This window comes from Entelurus aequoreus, linkage group LG03, assembly GCF_033978785.1.
Source record: "Entelurus aequoreus isolate RoL-2023_Sb linkage group LG03, RoL_Eaeq_v1.1, whole genome shotgun sequence".
Lineage (NCBI taxonomy): Eukaryota > Metazoa > Chordata > Actinopteri > Syngnathiformes > Syngnathidae > Entelurus > Entelurus aequoreus.
Window position 1 is genome coordinate 94,344,110 of NC_084733.1, and position 22,393 is coordinate 94,366,502.

General features: G+C 36.9%; 1 protein-coding gene across 1 annotated transcript in view; it reads right to left on the reverse strand.

Moving 5' to 3' along the window:
- ppil4 (peptidylprolyl isomerase (cyclophilin)-like 4) overlaps positions 1-22,371 on the reverse strand; it is a 24,654-nt gene extending 2,283 nt beyond the window's left edge. Inside the window, exons 1-12 of the mRNA XM_062043289.1 lie at positions 22,243-22,371; positions 19,850-19,917; positions 17,320-17,384; positions 16,614-16,731; positions 15,615-15,757; positions 15,423-15,519; positions 12,370-12,486; positions 12,161-12,285; positions 9,546-9,612; positions 5,636-5,747; positions 5,471-5,567; positions 5,057-5,186 (exon numbers count right to left, since the gene is read on the reverse strand). Coding sequence (XP_061899273.1) covers positions 5,057-5,186; positions 5,471-5,567; positions 5,636-5,747; positions 9,546-9,612; positions 12,161-12,285; positions 12,370-12,486; positions 15,423-15,519; positions 15,615-15,757; positions 16,614-16,731; positions 17,320-17,384; positions 19,850-19,917; positions 22,243-22,312 — 1,209 coding nt within the window. The 5' untranslated portion in view covers positions 22,313-22,371. The remainder of the gene's footprint in view (positions 1-5,056; positions 5,187-5,470; positions 5,568-5,635; positions 5,748-9,545; positions 9,613-12,160; positions 12,286-12,369; positions 12,487-15,422; positions 15,520-15,614; positions 15,758-16,613; positions 16,732-17,319; positions 17,385-19,849; positions 19,918-22,242) is intronic.
- Between the last annotated feature and the right edge of the window lie 22 nt (positions 22,372-22,393).

Consider the following 22,393-nt stretch of genomic DNA (forward strand, 5'->3'; position numbering starts at 1 on the left):
GTTGACTGTATATAATCTATGTTCCACATACAGTGGTTATGTAACTAAACACTTCACTGTATATAATCTATGTTCCACATACAGTGGTTATGTAACTAAACACTTCACTGTATATAATCTATGTTCCACATACAGTGGTTATGTAACTAAACACTTCACTGTATATAATCTATGTTCCACATACAGTGGTTATGTAACTAAACACTTCACTGTATATAATCTATGTTCCACATACAGTGGTTATGTAACTAAACACTTCACTGTATATAATCTATGTTCCACATACAGTGGTTATGTAACTAAACACTTCACTGTATATAATCTATGTTCCACATACAGTGGTTATGTAACTAAACACTTCACTGTATATAATCTATGTTCCACATACAGTGGTTATGTAACTAAACACTTCACTGTATATAATCTATGTTCAATATACAGTGGTTAGGTAACTAAACACTTCACTGTATATAATCTATGTTCCACATACAGTGGTTATGTAACTAAACCAGGGGTGGGCAATTAATTTTCACCGGGGGCCGCATAAGCAACCCGAGCACTGCTGGAGGGCCACACGACAATATTTCAATTAAATTTTGCTCAATATCATTTTTGATATACCGTAAGATAAATAATAATGATGATAATAATAATAATAATTTAATTTAACCTAACTTAACTTTATACAAAAGCAGATTGATTTTGATGGTCACTTTATCCTGCATTATCCAACATTTTTCCCCATCAGATTTGGACAACCACCTGTTGTTAAAAATAGTTTTTAATCATATTTATTTTATATTGTTTTTTATATTGGTTTTATATGTAATTGTTTTTTCTTTTTATTCAGTCATTGGTGGAGCTAAGGATAATATTTGAATATTGTTTGTAATATTGTTGTGCAGCACTTTGGAAACATTTTGTTGTTTAAATGTGCTATATAAATAAAGTGGATTGGATTGTCACACCTGCCAGCTTGTCCCAACACCCATTTACCTCTGTGAACAAGTCATTACCTGTGGTTGTCTCTTAAATTGACTGCATCAGAGCTCTCATCCAAAGTTAGCAAAAAACAGTCCATGTCTCCGGGCATTATCAGCGCAACAAAGTCCAATAAGCACTCCTTAATAAACTCTCCGTCAGAAAACGCCTTACTTTTTCTGGCGCTTTTGTGAGAAATGACGAAACTTGTCCTGACGGCTGCATCTCTGGGGGTGTGAAATATGGCACAAAGTCCTTGTTGGCTTTGCAGTTTTACCATCAACGCATCAGCCTCCCTTGCGCGCGCTTCATCAGACACATTCCGGTATTTTCCCTCGTGTTTCTTCGTGTAGTGGCGATTAAAATGATATTTAAACACAGCAACCTGTGTACCACACATTAAGCACACGGCTTTACCATTAATTTATGTCAAGAAATACTTGGCAGTCCATGTCTTGTTGGAAACACGCCATTCCTCATCAACTTTTCTTTTTTTAGCGTCTCATCACTTGTCTCTATGCACCTTCACTCACAGGTTCCCCCCGGACATACGGCATAAATAACACATTTCAAAATAAAAGCAGCACAGTTGTATTGCGCGCACGACATAGATGTTTTTTAAACTTTATTTTGTAATTTGTAATTGCGCCGTTCAATTCACTCACAATCGCACACGCGCATACGTCCACACGGAGGTAATACAAATAACACTTTTCAAAACAAAAGCAGCACCGTTGTATTGCACACTCGACATAGATACTTTTTGAAATGTATTTTGTAATTTATGATTGGCCTCACGCGGGCCGGACAGGGATGCGCAAAGGGCCGGATGCGGCCCGCGGGCCGTACAATGCCCAGGTCTGAACTAAACACTTCACTGTATATAATCTATGTTCCACATACAGTGGTTATGTAACTAAACACTTCACTGTATATAATCTATGTTCCACATACAGTGGTTATGTAACTAAACACTTCACTGTATATAATCTATGTTCCACATACAGTGGTTATGTAACTAAACACTTCACTGTATATAATCTATGTTCCACATACAGTGGTTATGTAACTAAACACTTCACTGTATATAATCTATGTTCCACATACAGTGGTTAGGTAACTATAAACACTTCACTGTATATAATCTATGTTCCACATACAGTGGTTATGTAACTAAACACTTCACTGTATATAATCTATGTTCCACATACAGTGGTTATGTAACTAAACACTTCACTGTACATAATCTATGTTCCACATACAGTGGTTAGGTAACTAAACACTTCACTGTATATAATCTATGTTCCACATACAGTGGTTATGTAACTAAACACTTCACTGTACATAATCTATGTTCCACATACAGTGGTTATGTAACTAAACACTTCACTGTACATAATCTGTGTTCCACATACAGTGGTTATGTAACTAAACACTTCACTGTACATAATCTGTGTTCCACATACAGTGGTTATGGTACATTTATTTGGTTTGACAGTAATAATGCAATTTCTACATATTACAGTAGTTCTTTCCTGCTCAGTGTCCATACCAGTTACTTATGCCCCAAGTATTTTTTGGAAACTTTTGTAACTTTTTGCATTCGACACACTGCATTATTTTATTTTAGTTATATTTGTACCTATTTTTCACTCCCCTTATAGTCAGCCAGTTACTTCAACTCATCACTCATTTGGGGTCAAGCATTGATCTTCAATCTCTTCAGTACAACAGCTTGCTTGCACCTTTTAGGGAAATCCAGCAGATGTCGCTATTCAGGTATAAGACCAGTCTGCACCATCGAACAAGGCACATTCCCCTCATTTTTACAAAATCCTCATCAGCTTTGGACCAACAATTAGGAAGAAATGATGGCTTCTTTGTGAAGTGTGTCTGCCTGCAATGTACTGTTTGTAACCACTGCACTATATTCAGGTATGTCTTTAATTTGACCTATTTGGTACCGCTACCAAAATGTGTTTCCATACTCTAAATAAAGGGGAGCACAAAAAATGTCATTATTGTCTTTATTGTAACAACAAATGTTAGTGTACATGAAACATATGTTTATTATTGTCATTTAGTCCTTCAATAAAATAGACAACTTGTCTTTTAGTAGTAAGTAAACAAACAAAGACTCCTAATTAGTCTGCTGACGTATGCAGTAACATATTGTGTCATTTATACACCTATTATTTTGTACACATTATGAGGGACAAACTGTACAAATTGATTATTCATCTACTTGTTAATATCTGCTTATTTTGTTTGAACATGTTCTATCTACACTTCTGTTCAAATGTAATAATCACTTATTCTGCTCTTCTTTGATACTTGACATTAGTTTTGGATGATACCACACATTTAGGTATGGATGTGATACCAAGTAGTTACAGGATCATACATTGGTCATATTCAAAGTCCTCATGTGTGCAGGGACGTATTTACTGACGTTATAAACATAATATGAATTTAAAAAAAAGGAAAAAAGATTTTGTGATGATAAAAAATATCGGGGTAATCATAGTAGTATCGACTAGATATGCTATTGTACTTGGTATCATTACAGTGGATGTCAGGTGTAGATCCACCCATGGCATTTGTTTACATTGTGACGCTGGTGAGCTACGGTGTGTAGTGAAGCATGTTGAGCTATTCCTCATCCTCCAGTGATAAGGTTACTTGTAAGAAACTCACTAATGGACAAAAATGCATCCATTCAGTGTTATAACTTCACCTTTATCTTTAGTTTTTACACCAAAATGCGTCCATTCTCCCTTTTCTGTCTACACACTGTCTGCTTGTAAGTACTCTGTGTGTGTGCGCTGCCCAACATGCTCCTCTGCTCGTACAACCAGCAAAGCGCTGATAAAATAGTCGGTCTGCGTCGGCGCTTATAATAAAAAATATTACTCATATTAGGTTAATTTCAGGTAATGATATGTAAATGGGGTATTTTTGGTGCTTTCTGGATGTTTTTTAGAGAGTGTAATGAGAGTCTTGTCTTGTGCTCCTATTTAAGTTCAAGTTAAACTTGAACTTAAATAGGAGCACAAGACAAGATTCTCATTAAAAGTTAGTACCAATGATAGTCACACACACTAGGTGTGGTGAAATTTGTCCTCTGCATTTGACCCATCCCCTTGTTCACCCCCTGGGAGGTGAGGGGAGCAGTGGGCAGCAGCGGTGCCGCGCCCGGGAATCATTTTGGTGATTTAACCCCCAATTCCAACCCAATTTTGGTGGCTTTTACTCTTTTGTTGGTGTTTTCCTGTAGCAGTTTCATGTCTTCCTTAAACGCTATTCCCCGCATCTACTTTGTTTTAGCAATCAAGTTAAGTTTTACGTTCTTGCTATCCTTCTTTGTGGGGACATTGTTGATTGTCATGTCATGTTCAGATGTACTTTGTGGACGCCTTCTTTGCTCCACAGTAAGTCTTTGCGGTCGTCCAGCATTCCGTTTTTGTTTACTTTGTAGCGAGTTAGGTTTTAGTTTCATTCTGCAAATCCCTCCCTAAGCTTCAATGCCTTTTCTTAGGGGCACTCACCTTTTGTTTATTTTTGGTTCAAGCGTTAGATACGACGACAAACCCTCGTCGTCTCAGGCGACGTGTTCCCGACGTCTACAAAGAAATGAGCTACCTGCTGCCACCTACTGATATGGAAGAGTATTACACGGCTACTCTGCCGAGCTCTAGACAGCACCGACACTCAACAACAACACATCATTTGCAGACTGTAATTACTGCTTTGCAAAATTATTATTTTTTTACCCCAAATAGGTGAAATTAGATCATCTTCCACGGCACACCAGTGTGCCGCGGCACAGTGGTTGAAAAACACTGAGCTAAATATCCTAATATCCTATTGGGTGTTTAATGAACATTCTGCACTAGATCACCCTCAAAGAGTGATTTTTGTCACATTCAATGCATGTATTTATTAGATGTTGGACTTCATATGTTGCTAAATAAAATATATTTTGTAAATGTAAACAGTTGGTGACAGTTTTCTTTTTTAGGTTGATAGGTTCTCCTTATGGTTTGTCAGGGAGAGTTTAAAAGAGTCGCCATACCTTGTGTTTTTTAGACTTCCTGCTCTCTTCCTCATCATCTGAATAATGATGCCTCTTCTCTTTGTGTTTTTTCTGGGCGTGTGGATGGCCCGTCTCCTCCTCGTCCTCCACCAGCAGATCATATCTGGAACTGTTGGAGGGGTTATGGAACAATGGAGGATGTATTCTCAGGGCAGTGACGTGATCACATATGGAGTGTTTGTGTTTTAGAAGATGTTTGGCCTCTCCTTTCATCAGTCCGTGCTCACAGACGTAGATAGGACAGCTCGAGCCTGAGGTCCAAAGTATTTATCATCTAGAGAGGGGATGGTTTTGCTGTCTTGTGGTGCGAAAGGTAAGTAAAGATAAAACGCCAGGAACACTTCTACAGGATGTTCTGCCAGAGTGTATCTTAGGTCATAATTGTGAGGATACTCTTGTTTGGGTTTGACTTGATCTTTCAGAGCCAGTTTGGATCGCTTCTCCAAGTCATTCTCATAGGCCTTGAAGTCATCCTTGGTGTATTTCCCACCTGAAACACACATGATTGTCGCTCATTACCAAACACTCTCAGGACTGACCACACGGTGGCTCTCCCACCTTTTCCTTTCCATTTGATCTTTGCCACGGACTGGCTGAAGTCCACGTGAATGCGTCGGTCATCGATGAGCACGTTGTCCATTTTGAAATAGGCCTTTTCGCAGTCTTCTTGCTGTCGAGACGACCAGGAGAGCAAATACAAATGATCAACCAGGACAAAATCAAGAGGAATATTGGACAACATAGACTAGATCAGGGGTCGGCAACCCAAAATGTTGAAGGAGGACTAAAAATATTTAAACAAAATCTGTCTGGAGCTGCAACAAATTAAAAGTCCTATATAAGACAACATATGATTTAAGTGTCTATATCAGGGGTCACCAACCTTTTTGAAAGCAAGAGCTACTTCTTGGGTACTGATTAATGCGAAGGGCTACCAGTTTGATACACACTTAAATAAATTGCCAGAAATAGCCAATTTGCTCAATTTACCTTTAACTCTATGTTATTATTAATAATTAATGACATTTATCTATGTTATATTAATAATTAATTACATTTATCTATGTGGTAACACTGATCATCGTAATGATTTCTCACAATAAATATATATAGAAACAGATAAATATCAATATGCAACACTTTATTTTTATATTTTCTCTAAGTGCACATTTTTCAAATTGAACATTTTCAAATGATCACTTCTAAGACAGTCTTGGGAAATCACAATATCCCATTTTAACTAGCTAGCCACTAACATTTTTTTAACAAATCATGAATTACTTTGCACCATGTTTGTACAAATAATAACTCATGCAAAAAAACAAAAGTCAACTCTCAAATTTTGAAATAAGTCACACCAAATCTGTTATCTGTTTCTTTGTCAGTTAGTGAAGACCAAGTCTTTCAAATATTTTCTTGGATTTTCAAATTCTATTTGAGTTTTGTCTCTCTTAGAATTAAAAATGTACAGCAAAGCGAGACCAGCTTGCTAGTAAATAAATACAATTAAAAAAATAGAGGCAGCTCACTGGTAAGTGCTGCTATTTGAGCTATTTTTAGAACAGGCCAGCGGGCTACTCATCTGGTCCTTACGGGCTACCTGGTGCCCGCGGGCACCGCGTTGGTGACCCCTGCTTTATATGAACTATATTAGCCTACTGTCAAAGGCTGGTGCAAATCTTCGTTGACAGAAATGTTGTATTTGAATTCTTATTCAACATTTGCTGGGAGTGGCAGCTGGACGCGCTGCTTGTCACTCCAATTAAGCGCACATTGCCACGGCAACTCAAGCTGACAATGGGTGTTGTCTCAGACCACCAATGTCATGCCAACACGTGTCCAACAGAAAGCGCAGTTTTAAAATATACAAATTGCAACTCAGTTAAGGTTGTGAGCATCAATTGAGACACATCAGTGTGTGTGTGTGTGAATGGGTGAATGTGGAAATAGTGTCAAAGCGCTTTGAGTTCCTTAAATAAAGGTAGAAAAGCGCTATACAAGTACAACCCATTTACCATTTACATTGACATGATTACATTAACAATTTTAGCCATACATACAGTATGTAAGGGGCTAGAATGTTGCTACAGGGTTAAAAAAAGTGATGACACAGCGCCTGCTGCTGGCGTTAGGTGGTAATGTAGGTTGCTGTGAAGAATGCTGGATGGTGTGCAGTGTCATTTAATTGCCCAGAATAATTGATCATAAAATGTTAATAGCTTGTTCATATATTGTATTGTACCTTGTAATGTTTGCATAACAACATTCACTAATTGCTGTGAGTCCAAACTATACTTTACGCGACACATTTATTGACAAAAGTGCACTTTCTGTTTTAAAGTAATTAGTCATTTTTTATGGAATAATTACACCAAGACTCTAACCCAGGGGTCACCAACCTTTTTGAAAGCAAGAGCTACTTCTTGGGTCCTGATTAATGCGAAGGGCTACCAGTTTGATACACACTTAAATAAATTGCCAGAAATAGCCAATTTGCTCAATTTACCTTTAACTCTATGTTATTATTAATAATTAATGATATTTACACTTAATTGAACGGTTTAAAAGAGGAGAAAACACAAAAAAAATTACAATTAAATTTTGAAACATAGTTTATCTTCAATTTCGACTCTTTAAAATTCAAAATTCAACCGAAAAAAAGAAGAGAAAAACTAGCTAATTCGAATCTTTTTGAAAAAATTTAAAAAATAATTTATGGAACATCATTAGTAATTTTTCTTGATTAAGATTAATTTTAGAATTTTGATGACATGTTTTAATAGGTTAAAATCCAATCTGCACTTTGTTAGAATATATAACAAATTGGACCAAGCTTTATTTCTAATAAAGACAAATCATTATTTATTCTAGATTTTCCAGAACAAAAATTTTAAAAGAAACTCAAAAGACTTTGAAATAAGATTTAAATTTGATTCTAAAAATTTTCTAGATTTGCCAGAATAATTTTTTTGAATTTTAATTATAATAAGTTTGAAGAAATATTTCACAAATATTCTTCGTCGAAAAAACAGAAGTTAAAATGAAGAATTAAATTAAAATGTATTTATTATTCTTTACAATAAAAAAAAATAATTTACTTGAACATTGATTTAAATTGTCAGGAAAGAAGAGGAAGGAATTTAAAAGGTAAAAAGGTATATGTGTTTAAAAATCCTTAAATCATTTATAAGGTTGTATTTTTTCTCTAAAATTGTCTTTCTGAAAGTTATAAGAAGCAAAGTAAAAAAATTAATGAATTTATTTAAACAAGTGAAGACCAAGTCTTTAAAATATTTTCTTGGATTTTCAAATTCTATTTGAGTTTTGTCTCTCTTAGAATTAAAAATGTGGGGCAAAGCGAGACCAGCTTGCTAGTAAATAAATAAAATAAAAAAAATAGAGGCAGCTCACTGGTAAGTGCTGCTATTTGAGCTATTTTTAGAACAGGCCAGCGGGCTACTCATTTGGTCCTTACGGGCTACCTGGTGCCCGCGGGCACCACGTTGGTGACCCCTGCTCTAACCCTATTTTTAAGCATTTTACTCATTTTATGTTAGTTTGTATTTACTTTATGGACAGGTATTTTATTAATATGTATAATTGCCGTTACTGTTATGTACATGCATAACTAAAGGTAAACTATGTATGAAAAATGCATAGAACTTAGCCCCTCTGTGAAAGAAACTGAGTGAACGCTCTTGTTAGTCATTCACGGTCTTCGTCTCTGCAGAGAAGCAACAACTTCAATGTTATGTTACATACCGAGAGCAAGCGGGAGGAGACATGCTAATTGCAAAGCTAACCTCTAAACTAGCTTGAAACAGAAGAAATAAGTAAGTTTGGGCACCACAAGATTAGATTTTTGAGGGTAACGATTTGATTCAGAATTGATTCTCGATTCAAAATCAATACTTTTTTAATAACATTGGGTGGCAGTTCAATGATTAACTACATTACTCCATAAAATAGATAAACAGCTCTGTAAATACTGCTTCAATGACAAGCAACCTTTGCCTCCATACTTCATCACTTACCCATCGCAAAGGCTGCAAAGTTCTTAAAACGAATTCCGAAAGCGGGCATGCGTCGACTTTCTAACCACCACCAATTCCAAGAATTCTTTATCCTTGGATCCAAGACAACGTTCTGCTATCCCTCTTAAGTACCTACTTGTGTTGTCTTGTTTTATAGCAGTATTTTACTTCCGAGCATTCATGACATGACCAACACATTCGAAAGCAACCCACCTCAATCAATACGCATTGTTTTAACGGAAAAAAAACACCACTTTGACTGAAAGAATAGCGGAATTCCCTGGGCGATACTGCAAATGGGGTATCGATCCAATACCAGGAAGATACAGGGGCAGTGTTGGCCACATCAATGCTGATACAGATCATTGAATGATTCCCCTTTTCATCACAATTCCAATCCAATAAAAAAACTTTGGTACATATCTAAAACTCACCTTTTCAAATTCAATGAAGGCGTAGCAGAGGGAGTCTCCACTCTTCCAGTCTCGAATAATCTCACAACTGCACCAAAGCAAAAGCAGCATGAAAGGATGACCACAGTAACATTTCCAAGATAATATGTAAGCATGTATATATATATATATATATTTTATGTGTGTATATATATATATATATATATATATATATGTATGTGTGTGTATATATGTATATGTATTTATGTATGTATATATATATATATATGTGTGTATATATGTGTATGCACACATACATGTATATATATATGTATATAAATATGTGTATGTATGTGTGTATATATGTATGTTATGTCTATCTATCTATATATATATATGTGTAAATATATATATACATGTATATGTACGTGTAAATGTGTGTATATATGTATATGTATATATATATGTATGTATATATGTATATATATATATATATGTGTATGTATATGTATGTATGTACAGTATATATATATATGTGTATGTATATGTATGTATGTACAGTATATATATATATGTACCGGTATGTATATGTATGTATGTGTATTAGGGTTGCAACAACTAATCAATTAAATCGATTATAAAAATAGTTGGCGATTAATTTAGTCATCGATTCGTTGGATCTATGCTATGCGCATGCGCAGAGGCTACTTTTTTTAATAAACCTTTATTTATAAACTGAATTTATAAAATAAGTATGGTGCCAGTATGCTGTTTTTTCCCAATAAAATACTGGAAAGGATAGAAATGTAGTTTGTCTCTTTTATCCAATTATTAATCGATTAATTGAAGTAATAATCGACAGATTAATCGATTATCAAATTAGTTGTTAGTTGCAGCCCTAATGTGTATATATGTGTGTGTATATGTATATATATGCTAATGTATGGATATAAGCATGTGTGTGGATATATACATATATATAGATCAGGCATGTGATTTGACCACAATGAAAAAGACTGAAAAAATTTCCGGGGGTCTGGGGGACAAGTGCCCTGGTGGGGGGGACAAGGGGGGCAACGCCCCCTGAAGCTCCTGGTTTTTCACCAATTTAACATGCTAAAATTAACAAAGACAGCACCATTTGAAGAAAATATTTTAGTGTTTAAAGACATGAAAACATCATTAATAGAACATACATAACCCAATGATCCTAATGAATCACTGTATATGGTTCAGTCCCAACAGTATTTAGTCACTAATATTTACATCTTGTGTTCATTTCACATCCACAGGTGTCACATTGATCAGTGTTATTATCTACACTTTATTTACAGTATTACCACATTAGCTTTCTCGGAGAGCCCTAACATGAGCTTTCCTTGCACATTTCTGAGCAGCCTGCATTTTCCTTTTGGTCTCTGCTTTTGTAGCTTCTTTTTTGGATTTTTGGATAAATATAACAAAATACCAAATGTAAACATTTCATTCTTTTCGCCAAAATAGGATATAAATGTATGAAAATAATTAAACATGTTTAGTATTGTTTACTCATGTTTGAAAATAGGAAGTAATAATAATGTGAGGACACTGACATATTGCATGAAACAAGTGTGAAAATATTTACCTTCAAGATTGTTACACCACTGACAATAGTTTCAAGAGACCACATAAGAACTTAATATTACAAAATAGTATTATATGCAAATTTATTTCAAATAAATTGTTAACTGGATTCAATAATGCGACTCTTTGAATTTCTGTAATTTCATAATATATTTTCACGTGGCTTTTTATTTTTAGAAAAACCCATTTATATTTCGCAAAGCAATAATTGGTTAATATTTAAAACAAACATGCGTATTTCGCAAGCAAATATTTTTTAGCTGACCTCATTATTAACAACCCTGTGTGCAACTGAAGTGGGTTGTGGGTGGATCTTTCCTCTCCATGTCACTTTCGGTTGACATCCAAAAGTAGCAGCTAGTGAAAAGTTAGTTTTCCTTGCTTCAAGTTGTTTCATATGTTTTTGGCGTTTCGCATGTACTTCCAAAGCCTTGAAACCTGGTGATCCATAGTCAATATTATCATGACACCACGTGCACAAAACCTTTCCGGGACCATCGATTTTCCGAATAAAATCACCGAACAAAGTCGTAACTTCCTTCTTCCCAACAGTAGCAGTGATTTCCCTTTCCATCCAGTCCCATCCAAACTTATTTTTGACATGTTTATCAATTTATTTTACTCGTAAAGCGTCCTTTCTCTCGAGAACCGACATCGTTTACATATGGAAAATGGCCGTAGTAACCATTATGAATGATGACGTTATTAACGTCATCATTCATAACAGATGTCCTGATTGGTCACAAGGAACATATCGACCAATCAACTACGGCGCAATATAAACTACGTCTCGAATCTTGATTTAGGGTCGGAAAAAAAAACAGAAAAACGGGAGATAATTTTTTTCCCCCCCGAGATTAAAAAAGACGGAATTCCGACTTTAGACGGAAAAATCACATGCCTGATAGATACATATCTTCTTATTTTAATCTTTTTTACCATTTATATTACTAAATTATTGTGTATCTGCTCCAATTTCGTTGTTCTTTGAACCTGTTCACTGTAATAATGACAATCTATAACTCCAGTTTCACCTTTTAATGTGTCCAAAGCGGGAGAAGATTATTTCCAGGTCCTCGTCGGTGGTGACCGGGTTGAGTTTGCAGACAAACAGCACATTCTCTGGGGGCTTGACGTCTGCATCGGGGAGGTCGCCCACCTAGAGGAATGACACGCTTGCTTGAGGCTTTGGGAACTTTGCTTGAGGGTTTGGGAACTTTGCTTGAGGGTTGGACTTCCTCACCATCTCCAGTAGGATGGCTCGGGTTTTAGCTTCTTTTGCGTTGAGCCTCTCCTCCACTTCTTCAGCTGCTTTCCCGTCGGCATCGTCTATGACTTCTTCTGCTCCTATGCGACCACTCTGCTCTCCCATCAAAAACAAAGAGCAGCTTTTTTTTTAGCTTTCACAGCGTAATATACTTGCCATGTGAACTACAAGCAGTGTTGGCGCTAGGAATTTTCAAAATGGGATCCCAGTGACCCCATCGAGTCATAAAAATGGGGTCCCACAGTACATTTTTGGGGTCCCACTTTTTTGTAAGCATTTTGAAAACAAATGATAAATGTATGCATTATCTCACATTCTATATTGTGTTTTGGAAAAAGGTTGTCATAAACGTAACTTCATTCATTAAAAAAATAACAAAAGAAAACCATTTTTTATGCATATGTAAATGTATTCAGTTATAAACATTCATTCACTTTCTTCTTTCCTTCATGGATCAAATTTTTACCGCTGCCTAGGGAAGATGTTTGATAAGAAATTATCGAGTTCGAGCCCATTATCGAATCCTCTTATCGAACCGATTCCTTATCGATTCTCTTATCGAGTCCAGATAGGTTGTTGTATATGGAAAAAAACACAATATTTGGTTTAACAAAAGCTCAATCTTATTTTATAAGAAAAAAAATAAAAATAAAAAAATATTGACTGTTACCCCCCTAAAAAAAAAAAAAAAAAAAATATTGACTGTTGTTACCCAAAGTATACTAAGTGGGATTTTTCAGAAAAACAAATATATACAGTAACACAAAAACAACCTGTCTCTGTGATCACTATAGGTGTATAAATAATAATATAGTGTTAAATAAAATCAGTCCCTTGGGCACAAAACTGAAAATAATACAGCTCTCCAAAAAGTGCACTTCTGCTGCTATTGGAACATACTAACTACACACACAGGCAGACAGCTAACAAACAATCCAAGACGTCTAATAAAGTTCCAAAGCAGATTAATCCATTTAGGCTCTTTATTGTTGTTGATCTTGCTTTGTCTTTTCCTATCTTTACTTTTGTCTGGCACTGGACTGTTATTATTTTAATTTTTTTTAAACTGAAATACACACAATGACAAATGTATAAGCTATGTGATTCAATTAACATACTGAAATGTAATACACAATATGTAAATATTAGCTTCACACAAATATACAGTACTATCATCAAACAAATACTTCTGAGTGTTGAAACTATTTCGATGGTGGAAATACACGACTGGCAGCCATTTTAAGTCCTCAAAACATCCACTGAAACAGTGCACAAAAATCGTTTTTCAATAAACATCTTAGTATCAAATTTAACCACTTTCCACCTTAATATTGAGTTACATAAACAAGTTAAACAGTTTACTTATAGACTTATCTTTTCCAAGGCTAGTAAGAGCTAACACAATTTGTCTACTTCTCAATTGTCTCATGAACTGAACTGACGTCGCCAACCCCGAAGTGCCCAAACTAATGACGCGTAGTATTTTCATATCGCCACAAGGTGTCAGTAAGAGTCTACAATCAAATGGGCATAACATTGCCGTTCCACAGGGCATTTCCTGTGGGACGGGATTCGTTCCCAGGGATTCGAATAAAGAACCAACTCTTTTTCTTTACTATAGTGGCCTCGATAACGGGAACCGGTTCTCAAAAAGGGATTCGAGTCCATGGAATCGGTTCTTTTCTTATCGAACAACCGGGAGAACCGGTTTCGAACATCATCCCTACCGCTGCAACCCCAAAATCAAAGTTCTCTGGCTGACGAGGACCACTGACACATCTCAACTCTGCATATTTGACTAGAATACCCTTATGAGCATTACATATATCAACATCAAGTACATACTGTACTGTTTACTTGGTGAAATACACTTTTTAGAGCAGATATCTACCCAAACCACCACTTTGCTGATGCCAAAAATAGATTTGAAGGGTATTTCAACAAGTAAACAGTACAGTAGGTACTTGATGTTGATATATGTAATAAGGGTGTTCTTGTCGAATATGCAGAGATGAGATGCGTCAATATCAAAATATTACTTGAAATCAATTTTTGGCAGCAGCAAAGTGGTTGTTTGGGTAGATTTTAGCTTTGTAAAGGGTATTTCAACAAGTAAACAGATTGATGTTGATATATGTAATGCTCATAAGGGTATTCTAGTAAAAAGTGTGTAAATATCAAAATATTACGTTTGATATATGGCAGGCAATCACATTTTGGCACAACACCGGCAACTACCGTAATTTCCGGACTATAAGCCGCACCTGACTATAAGTCGCACCAGCTAAATTTAGGGGAAAATACAGATTGCTCCATATATAAGCCGCACCCGACTATAAGCCGCAGGGTTTTGATGTGTAATTAGCGTAGTATATAGTGTAATTAGCGTAGTATATAGGGGTTCCTGCTACCACGGAGGGGATTGTCGGGAAAGAGATGACTGTTTGGGAACGCAAAGCGTCCCATTTATCAACAATAAATCTTTCAATCATTCAATCAAACTTTCACATCTTTGACATGGCAAACAGCATTCGTGCAGAGTACAAATAATACAACGGTGCAAAGTAATACAAAGTGCTCGCCTGTACGTTATCAAAATAACCATAAAAGTCAGTCTTTAATCATTGTGTCATCGTCTTCCTCCTGCGTACTAAAACCACCGAAATCCTCTTCGTCGGTGTCGGAGAAGAACAGGCCGTAAATAAGCCACACCCTTGTATAAGCCGCAGGGACCAGAACGAGGGGCAAAAGTAGCGGCTTATAGTCCGGAAATTACGGTATAAACAAAACAAAACACAGGCGGAAAGCGATAATCGATAAAAAAAAAAAAGCAAACCGGAGTTTTGACGGGTCGATTTCCGGAAATGCACGTCCGTTCTGATTTCAATGTGTAAAAAGACAAAAAAAGGGCGTTAACGCCAACATTGTATACGTTTGCGCCACAACGGCAAGAGCTATCTGGTCGATTTGTAGTTGTTTTGATCTAGTGTGGTTTACTTTAAGTCCTAAAGTAGAAAATGTGTACTCACATCTAGCTGCTGTTGAGTTGGATCAGGGGATCGATCAGGCACTGGTAGATCGGGGGGGTCGTCAAAGGGGTCATCGAGTATCACAGTGTGGTTTATCCTGAAGTCACATGACATGTCATTCATCCGTGTTGTAAACCTTTATGGCACATTTGAATCTGACTCAATGGCCCATTCATTGGAGTCACAACTGACCTGATGTCCTGAAATGGTACGAAGTCTGCATCGACAAAAGTCTCATTGATTTTAGCCAAGATGTCAAAGCCCTCTGAAACCTCACCAAAAACAGTATGCACGCCGTCCAGATAGTCCATGTTCTCAGCGGTTGTAATAAGGAACTGGAAAGAAGAATTTGATCACTGCTTGGGAATAATATTACAGTGGTCACTCAGTTTCCGTTGGCAATCAGTTCCAAAAGGTTTTTGTTGAAGACGTAATACCAACTAACTCCCGAAAACCAAGACGTATTAATAATATCGCGCTTTTGCCGTGTCAAGATTCTCACAATAATGCCTCGACTTGTGCTGGTACCAAACGAGAACGTGGTCAATGTAGTTTTTTACTGCCGCTACAGAGGTTGGCTAGTCTGAGAAGTAAACTACATCTCCAAAGATCCCCTGGGCAGTGCAAGCGAGCACAACGCAGAACCACGAGAACCAAAGATATGGACGTAGGAAATAATGGTAATCCTTTTCAGACACCCACAAATATGAACACAAAGCACATTTTGCAGATAATAATTATGGTTGTACATGCAGGAAACGATGTGAAGTACATAACGACTAATAAAAAGGCTACATAAACATTCAACATCACTTTTATTGAAGGCGTTTGTTGACGGCGATGAGCAGAGAGGCACAAGGGGTAGGAATAGCCCCTGCTCGTACTTTGCTTAGTCCCCCAGTGATGATGTCATAGAGGGGCGGGGCAGCTGGGGAGAATTTGACTTCCGGGTGGGGAGTTGAAAGCAGGCTAACAGAGGCACGTTTTGTAACAAAGACACGTCACGAAAAACAAGTGAACAATCGGACGCATGGGATTTTTTGTTTCTGTGTAGTGATAAACAGCCAACGGACTAGTTTGTCGTACGATTACTGAAATGGTATGCGAAAACCTGGGCAAACCATTGGTCAAAATGTTTATCTACAACAGAATTCTACGAAACGTGGAGTGTAAGAACACTGAGGTGCTCACCTGTGATCCATGCTGGTCACTGCCATTGTTGACCATAGACACTGTGCCCTTTTTCCTGTGTTTAATACGCGGGGCTTTCTCTGCATCGAAAAAGCGGGCTTGGTCCCCGTACAACTTGCTGATAACACACGAGAAAGGACATTACTGTCACCACAATGCCACTTTTGAGGAAAGTAAGCTATGGTAGATCCCCTCCTGATCACATTCGTGCCCTCGCCCGTAAATATTCAAATATTTATTTTCTTTGCTTTAAGTTGTAAGTTCTTTTTTAAATGATAAATTAGGATAAAAAAGCCTTTATTTATCCCACAGTGGGCACATTCTGTGGTTGCAGATTTTACATATAGTAGCAAAACATAATTAAAAACAATATTTTTTTGTATGTGTACTGGACAATAAACCATTGCACTATGTATAAATGAATGAATGATGGGTTCCCACTTCTCTGTGAAGCTCTTTGAGTGTCCAGAAAAGCGCTGTATAAATGTAATCCATTATTATTATTATCATTATTATTAAATGATTAAACAAAAACACTATCCTAACACCCAGAGTGAGTTTGCATTGGGGAAACAACAAGAGTGCTGCAGCTATGAATTCAGCAGGATGCTCTTTATGGGTGCGTCCAATATTTGCATTTTTTTCACACAACGTAACCGTAACGTAATAGCGGGGGATCTACTGTATATTGATAAAGATGACCCACCAGTAGATTGACTCGCCACCACGGCCTGTACCAGTGGGGTCACCAGTTTGGACAATGAAGTCTCTCTGTAAAAAAAGAAAAAAGGGTTGACTATATTAGGCTCCCGTGTTAACAACCCCAAACACGCACCGATTAGAAGTTTAAGGTTGCCTACAAATACAGTCAGCTGTTAGAAATGCTAAATGGCTAATTGAATTATTTACTAGTCTTAGAATGATATGTCGCCCTCGTCTAAAATCTCTACAAGGTCCTTCTGAAATACACAAACTTGATGTGCATTTGGACTGAAATGCCGTTCCTGGACACATTTCTGAGAAGAAATACGTCCCAGTTTGGGGGAACGTACTGTCTGAGTACCTAACCCTTGAGGAGGGGTTTGCAATACTGAACATATGAGATTGATGACTACTTTGAGCACGTAATTTAACAGCCATGTTTGAAAAGTCTGCAGCTGCTTACGTTACGATATAAAATGTTTATATTGTGCCACAAAATTGATTTAAAAAAAATGCCATATGGTATGTGGATTAACAGCAAGGTGCAGTTTCTGTAGTTATTGCCAAAATAGTCCATTATTATTTGCACTCATTTGCATTGCAAAATAAACATTGAGAGCAAAGAGTGTATTTTATTATCTATAAGTTGTGTACTAGTATTTCTATAAGTTGAATGACCGGAGACTTTTGACTCCAAGACTTTTTAATAATTATCGGCCAATATCAGTGTTACCCTGTTTCTCTAAAATATTGGAAAAACTGGTTTATGAAAGAATGATGCACCACTTGAATGAACACAATACGAACACCAGTATGGTTTTAGGAAAAATCACTCCACTGATATGGCTCTTGTTCAGTTATTTGAGAATATCTATACTACCCTTAATAAGAAGGAATTTGCTCTTGGCATATTCCTTGATCTTTTTAAAGCTTTTGATACGGTTGATTATACTATTTTACTTGATAAATTACATATCTATGGTTTTCTAAATATTACTTTTAAATGGCTGTCTAGTTAAGTTTATAACCGCGAGCAATTTGTGTGTCAATGGTTGTTCTTCATCCAAACTTAAGATGTCATGTGGAGTTCCTCAGGGGTCTATACTTGGACCCCTACTATTTCTCATTGACATCAATGGCCTGGCTACTGTATCTTCATTCTTTACACCAATTCTGTTTGCTGATGATACAAATGTGATCCTAACTCACCAGAATTTGAAAACCTCATTAGGGAAGCTAATTCTGGTATAGCCGTGCTATCTGAATGGTTTCTTGTTAATAGGCTATCACTAAATGTAAAAATATCCAACTTTATTGTGTTTGCAAGCAAAAACAAAACATACTGTAAACAGAGTGCTAAGATTTATATTGGAGGAATCGAAATTAATCAAGTTTCATCGACCAACTATCTAGGTATCCTAGTGGACAAAAAGGGTAACACATAGGTTCAGTAACCAGTAAAGTGTCAAGATGTCTTGGTATCATCAGAAGAATCAGGGGTTTGGTTCATCAGGCATGCCTCTTAACTCTTTATTACAGTTTAATGTATCCATATCTTATCTAATGCAATATTGCCTGGGCTAGTACATATTCATCACATTTACACAAATGATTAATTATGCAGAAGAAATGTGTAAGAATAGCTACCTCCTCTAACTATTTGGCTCCATCTGCTCTGTTTAGGAAAGTAAATGTACTATCTGCTTATGATATCAACACAGTTCTTATATCTATAAATGTACTTACCTCCCTAATACGCTTCCTACACCTTTCAAAGACTATTTTAAGACCAATTTGGAAGTTCATTATCATAATACTAGACAAACTGATCATCCCCGTCCTATCTTTGGCCGTATCACTCTTACCCATTTTTCCATCAACACAGAGGTCCTTTACTCTGGAAAACTCACCTACGTATTGCAAACTCCTCATCTTCACTCACTAACATTAAACATAGATTAAGGGCCAGCCTGATGAATCAACGTTCTCCATCTGTTCCTGCCTTATTATGTAGCCCTGTACTTCTTCACACACACCTAGACTCAATCCACACAAGGTAGACTACCTGTTATGTTATTTTTTCTATATACTATGTTTAATTGTGTTTGTTAATTTACCGCTTTAGGTGAGAACCTTGCATAAGCCTTTTTGGGTTTCTTTTATCACTTCTTATTACGTATTTCTCATTACTCATTTCTTGTCTCCATGTTTTTTTTTTTTACAATATTACCTTTTGTACTGTTTATATTGTGCGAATACATAAATAAATTAAATAAACTGGGGATGTTGGTACAGACAAATCATGCTTTGACGACAGCATCCTAATTTACACAAATGTTTCTGGAACTTTGCTGCTGTGCAAATGCCAAACACAATGGGTTCCAGGAACCTTTTAGTTCCAGGAATTACTGTTAACAAGAGCTAGTTTCCTGGATATATGTTGGAAAGTGGTCTAAAACATTGTGCATTATGTTACCTTATTATAATGCAGTTAAAGACAGTCAGTTAATAATAGTACGCAGACAGTAACATACCTGTACATTGTGGACAAGGCAGTAGTTGTAGTACTTTGTCTTGCATAATTTCAGAAAGTTGAGACAAGCTGTAAAAAAACATGAATGTAACAGTAAGGTGTGTTAATGAACAGAGAGCGTTTGTTACATTACAAAGTTATCTGCACAAGGAGAATAGGTACAGTCCCGATCAAAAGTGTACATACACTTGTAAAGAACATCATGTCATGGCTGTCTTGAGTTTCCAATCATTTCTACAACTCTTATTTTTTTGTGATAGAGTGATTGGAGCACATGTTGGGGCGGTATAGCTCGGTTGGTAGAGTGGCCGTGCCAGCAACTTGAGGGTTCCAGGTTCGATCCCCGCTTCCGCCATCCTAGTCACTGCCGTTGTGTCCTTGGGCAAGACACTTTACCCACCTGCTCCCAGTGCCACCCACACTGGTTTAAATGTAACTTAGATATTGGGTTTCACTATGTAAAGTGCTTTGAGTCACTAGAGAAAAAGCGCTATATAAATATAATTCACTTCACTTCACTTCACAAAAAACATTCATGAAGTTTGCTTCTTTCATGAATTTATTATGGGTCTACTGAAAATGTGAGCAAATCTGCTATACTTTTAGTGTGGGGACAATACTGTCCACACCTGTCTCCATCTAAACACAGCAGTGAGCTCTTAAACGCACGCTGGGAAGCGAGGGAAAGTGACGTTAAACCATTTCAGAGGGGAAATCTCCGGAGCAAAGTCTGTGTAGTTAGTCCGCCATGATTATCAAGCCAAACGACGCTGGTGCGCAAGTGTCTGACTTTGTGTTGCCTAAAATGCATTAATAATGACGGTTTTTCGGTCATTAAAAAATTAGACGGTATTACTAACTGTCAGGATTTTTATCGCGAATTATCGTTTACTGTTACATCCCTCGTCCATTAACAAGTAAAAAGTCAAGGGCGGTCATGGCATGTTGGTCAATTTTTTAGGGCATTACGGCAAGTCACAAGGGCGGTCGCGGTTGCCGTGGTTAAATTTGAGCCCTGCATTTCCATGAATTTATGAATGGAATGGGAATTTCCAATTTACTATTTTTAGAAGTTGCAAATGATAAATGCTTATTTAGTGAAACGAAAAGAAATGTAAAACTGCATCAATATACAGTGGTGGTGAAAAGTGTACATACACGTGTAAAGAACATCATGTCATGGCTGTCTTGACTTTACACTCATTTCTACAACTTTTATTTTTTTGTGATAGAGTGATTGGAGCACATACTTGTTGGTCACAAAAAACATTCATGAAGTTTGCTTCTTTTATGAATTTATTATGGGTCTACTGAAAATGTGAGCAAATGTGTTGGGTCAAAAGTATACATACAGCAATGTTAATATTTGCTTACATGTCCCTTGACAAGTTTCACTGCAAAAAGGCGCTTTTGGAGTCCACAAATTTATGCTTGAATTTTTGACCACAAAATTGCTGCAGTTCAGCTAAATGTGTTGCTTTTCTGACATGGACTTGTTTCGTCAGCATTGTCCACACCTTTAAGTCAGGATTTTGGGAAGGCCATTCTAAAACCTTCATTCTAGCCTGATTTAGCCATTCCTTTACCACTTTTGAGGTGTGTTTGGGGGTCATTGTCCTGTTGGAACACCCAACTGCGCCCAAGACCCAACCTCCGGGCTGATGATTTTAGCTTGTCCTGAAGAATTTGGAGCTAATCCTCCTTTTTCATTGTCCCATTTAAAGCAGCAGTTCCATTGGCAGCAAAACAGGCCCAGAGCATAATACTACCACCACCATGCTTGACGGTAAGCATGGTGTTCCTGGGATTAAAGGACTCACCTTTTCTCCTCCTAACATATTGCTGGGTATTGTGGCCAAACAGCTACATTATCTGACCACATGTTGATTGATTGATTGACACTTTTATTAGTAGACTGCACAGTGCAGTACATATTCCGTACAATTGACCACTAAATGGTAACACCCGAATAAGTTTTTCAACTTGTTTAAGTCGGGGTCCACTTAAATTGATTCATGATACAGATATATACTATTATCATAATACAGTCATCATGTAATCAATCAATCAATCAATCAATGTTTATTTATAAAGATAATCATCAGAGTATATACATTGAATTATTTACAATCCGGGGTGTGGGATGTGGAGGGGGGTTATGTTATCCAGAAGGTGTTATGTGATGTCAGATGAATATTTAACAATTAACATTGCTGTATGTATACTTTTGACCAGGAGTGTATTTGCTTTGATGTCTACTAAAGTTGCAAAGAGTGGCTAGCAAGCTAACAGCTACAGCTAGCATGCACGTATGGTAGAAGCCGGCAGAGCACCCTGGTAACTTCGTCCCACGACAATCAAGGTAAAACAATAGTTGTAGTTTAAAGTCCTTACTTTTAGGCCTTTCTTCTGTGAATAAATCCACAACTATATCGCCCAGCGTCGTTTCAAGGAGTACCGCCATGCCGACGTTTGGGAAACTCTCGCGAGGAAACTGTCAGTTCACGCGCATGCGCAATTAGGGTAGTGTTAGTGTTTTTGCTCG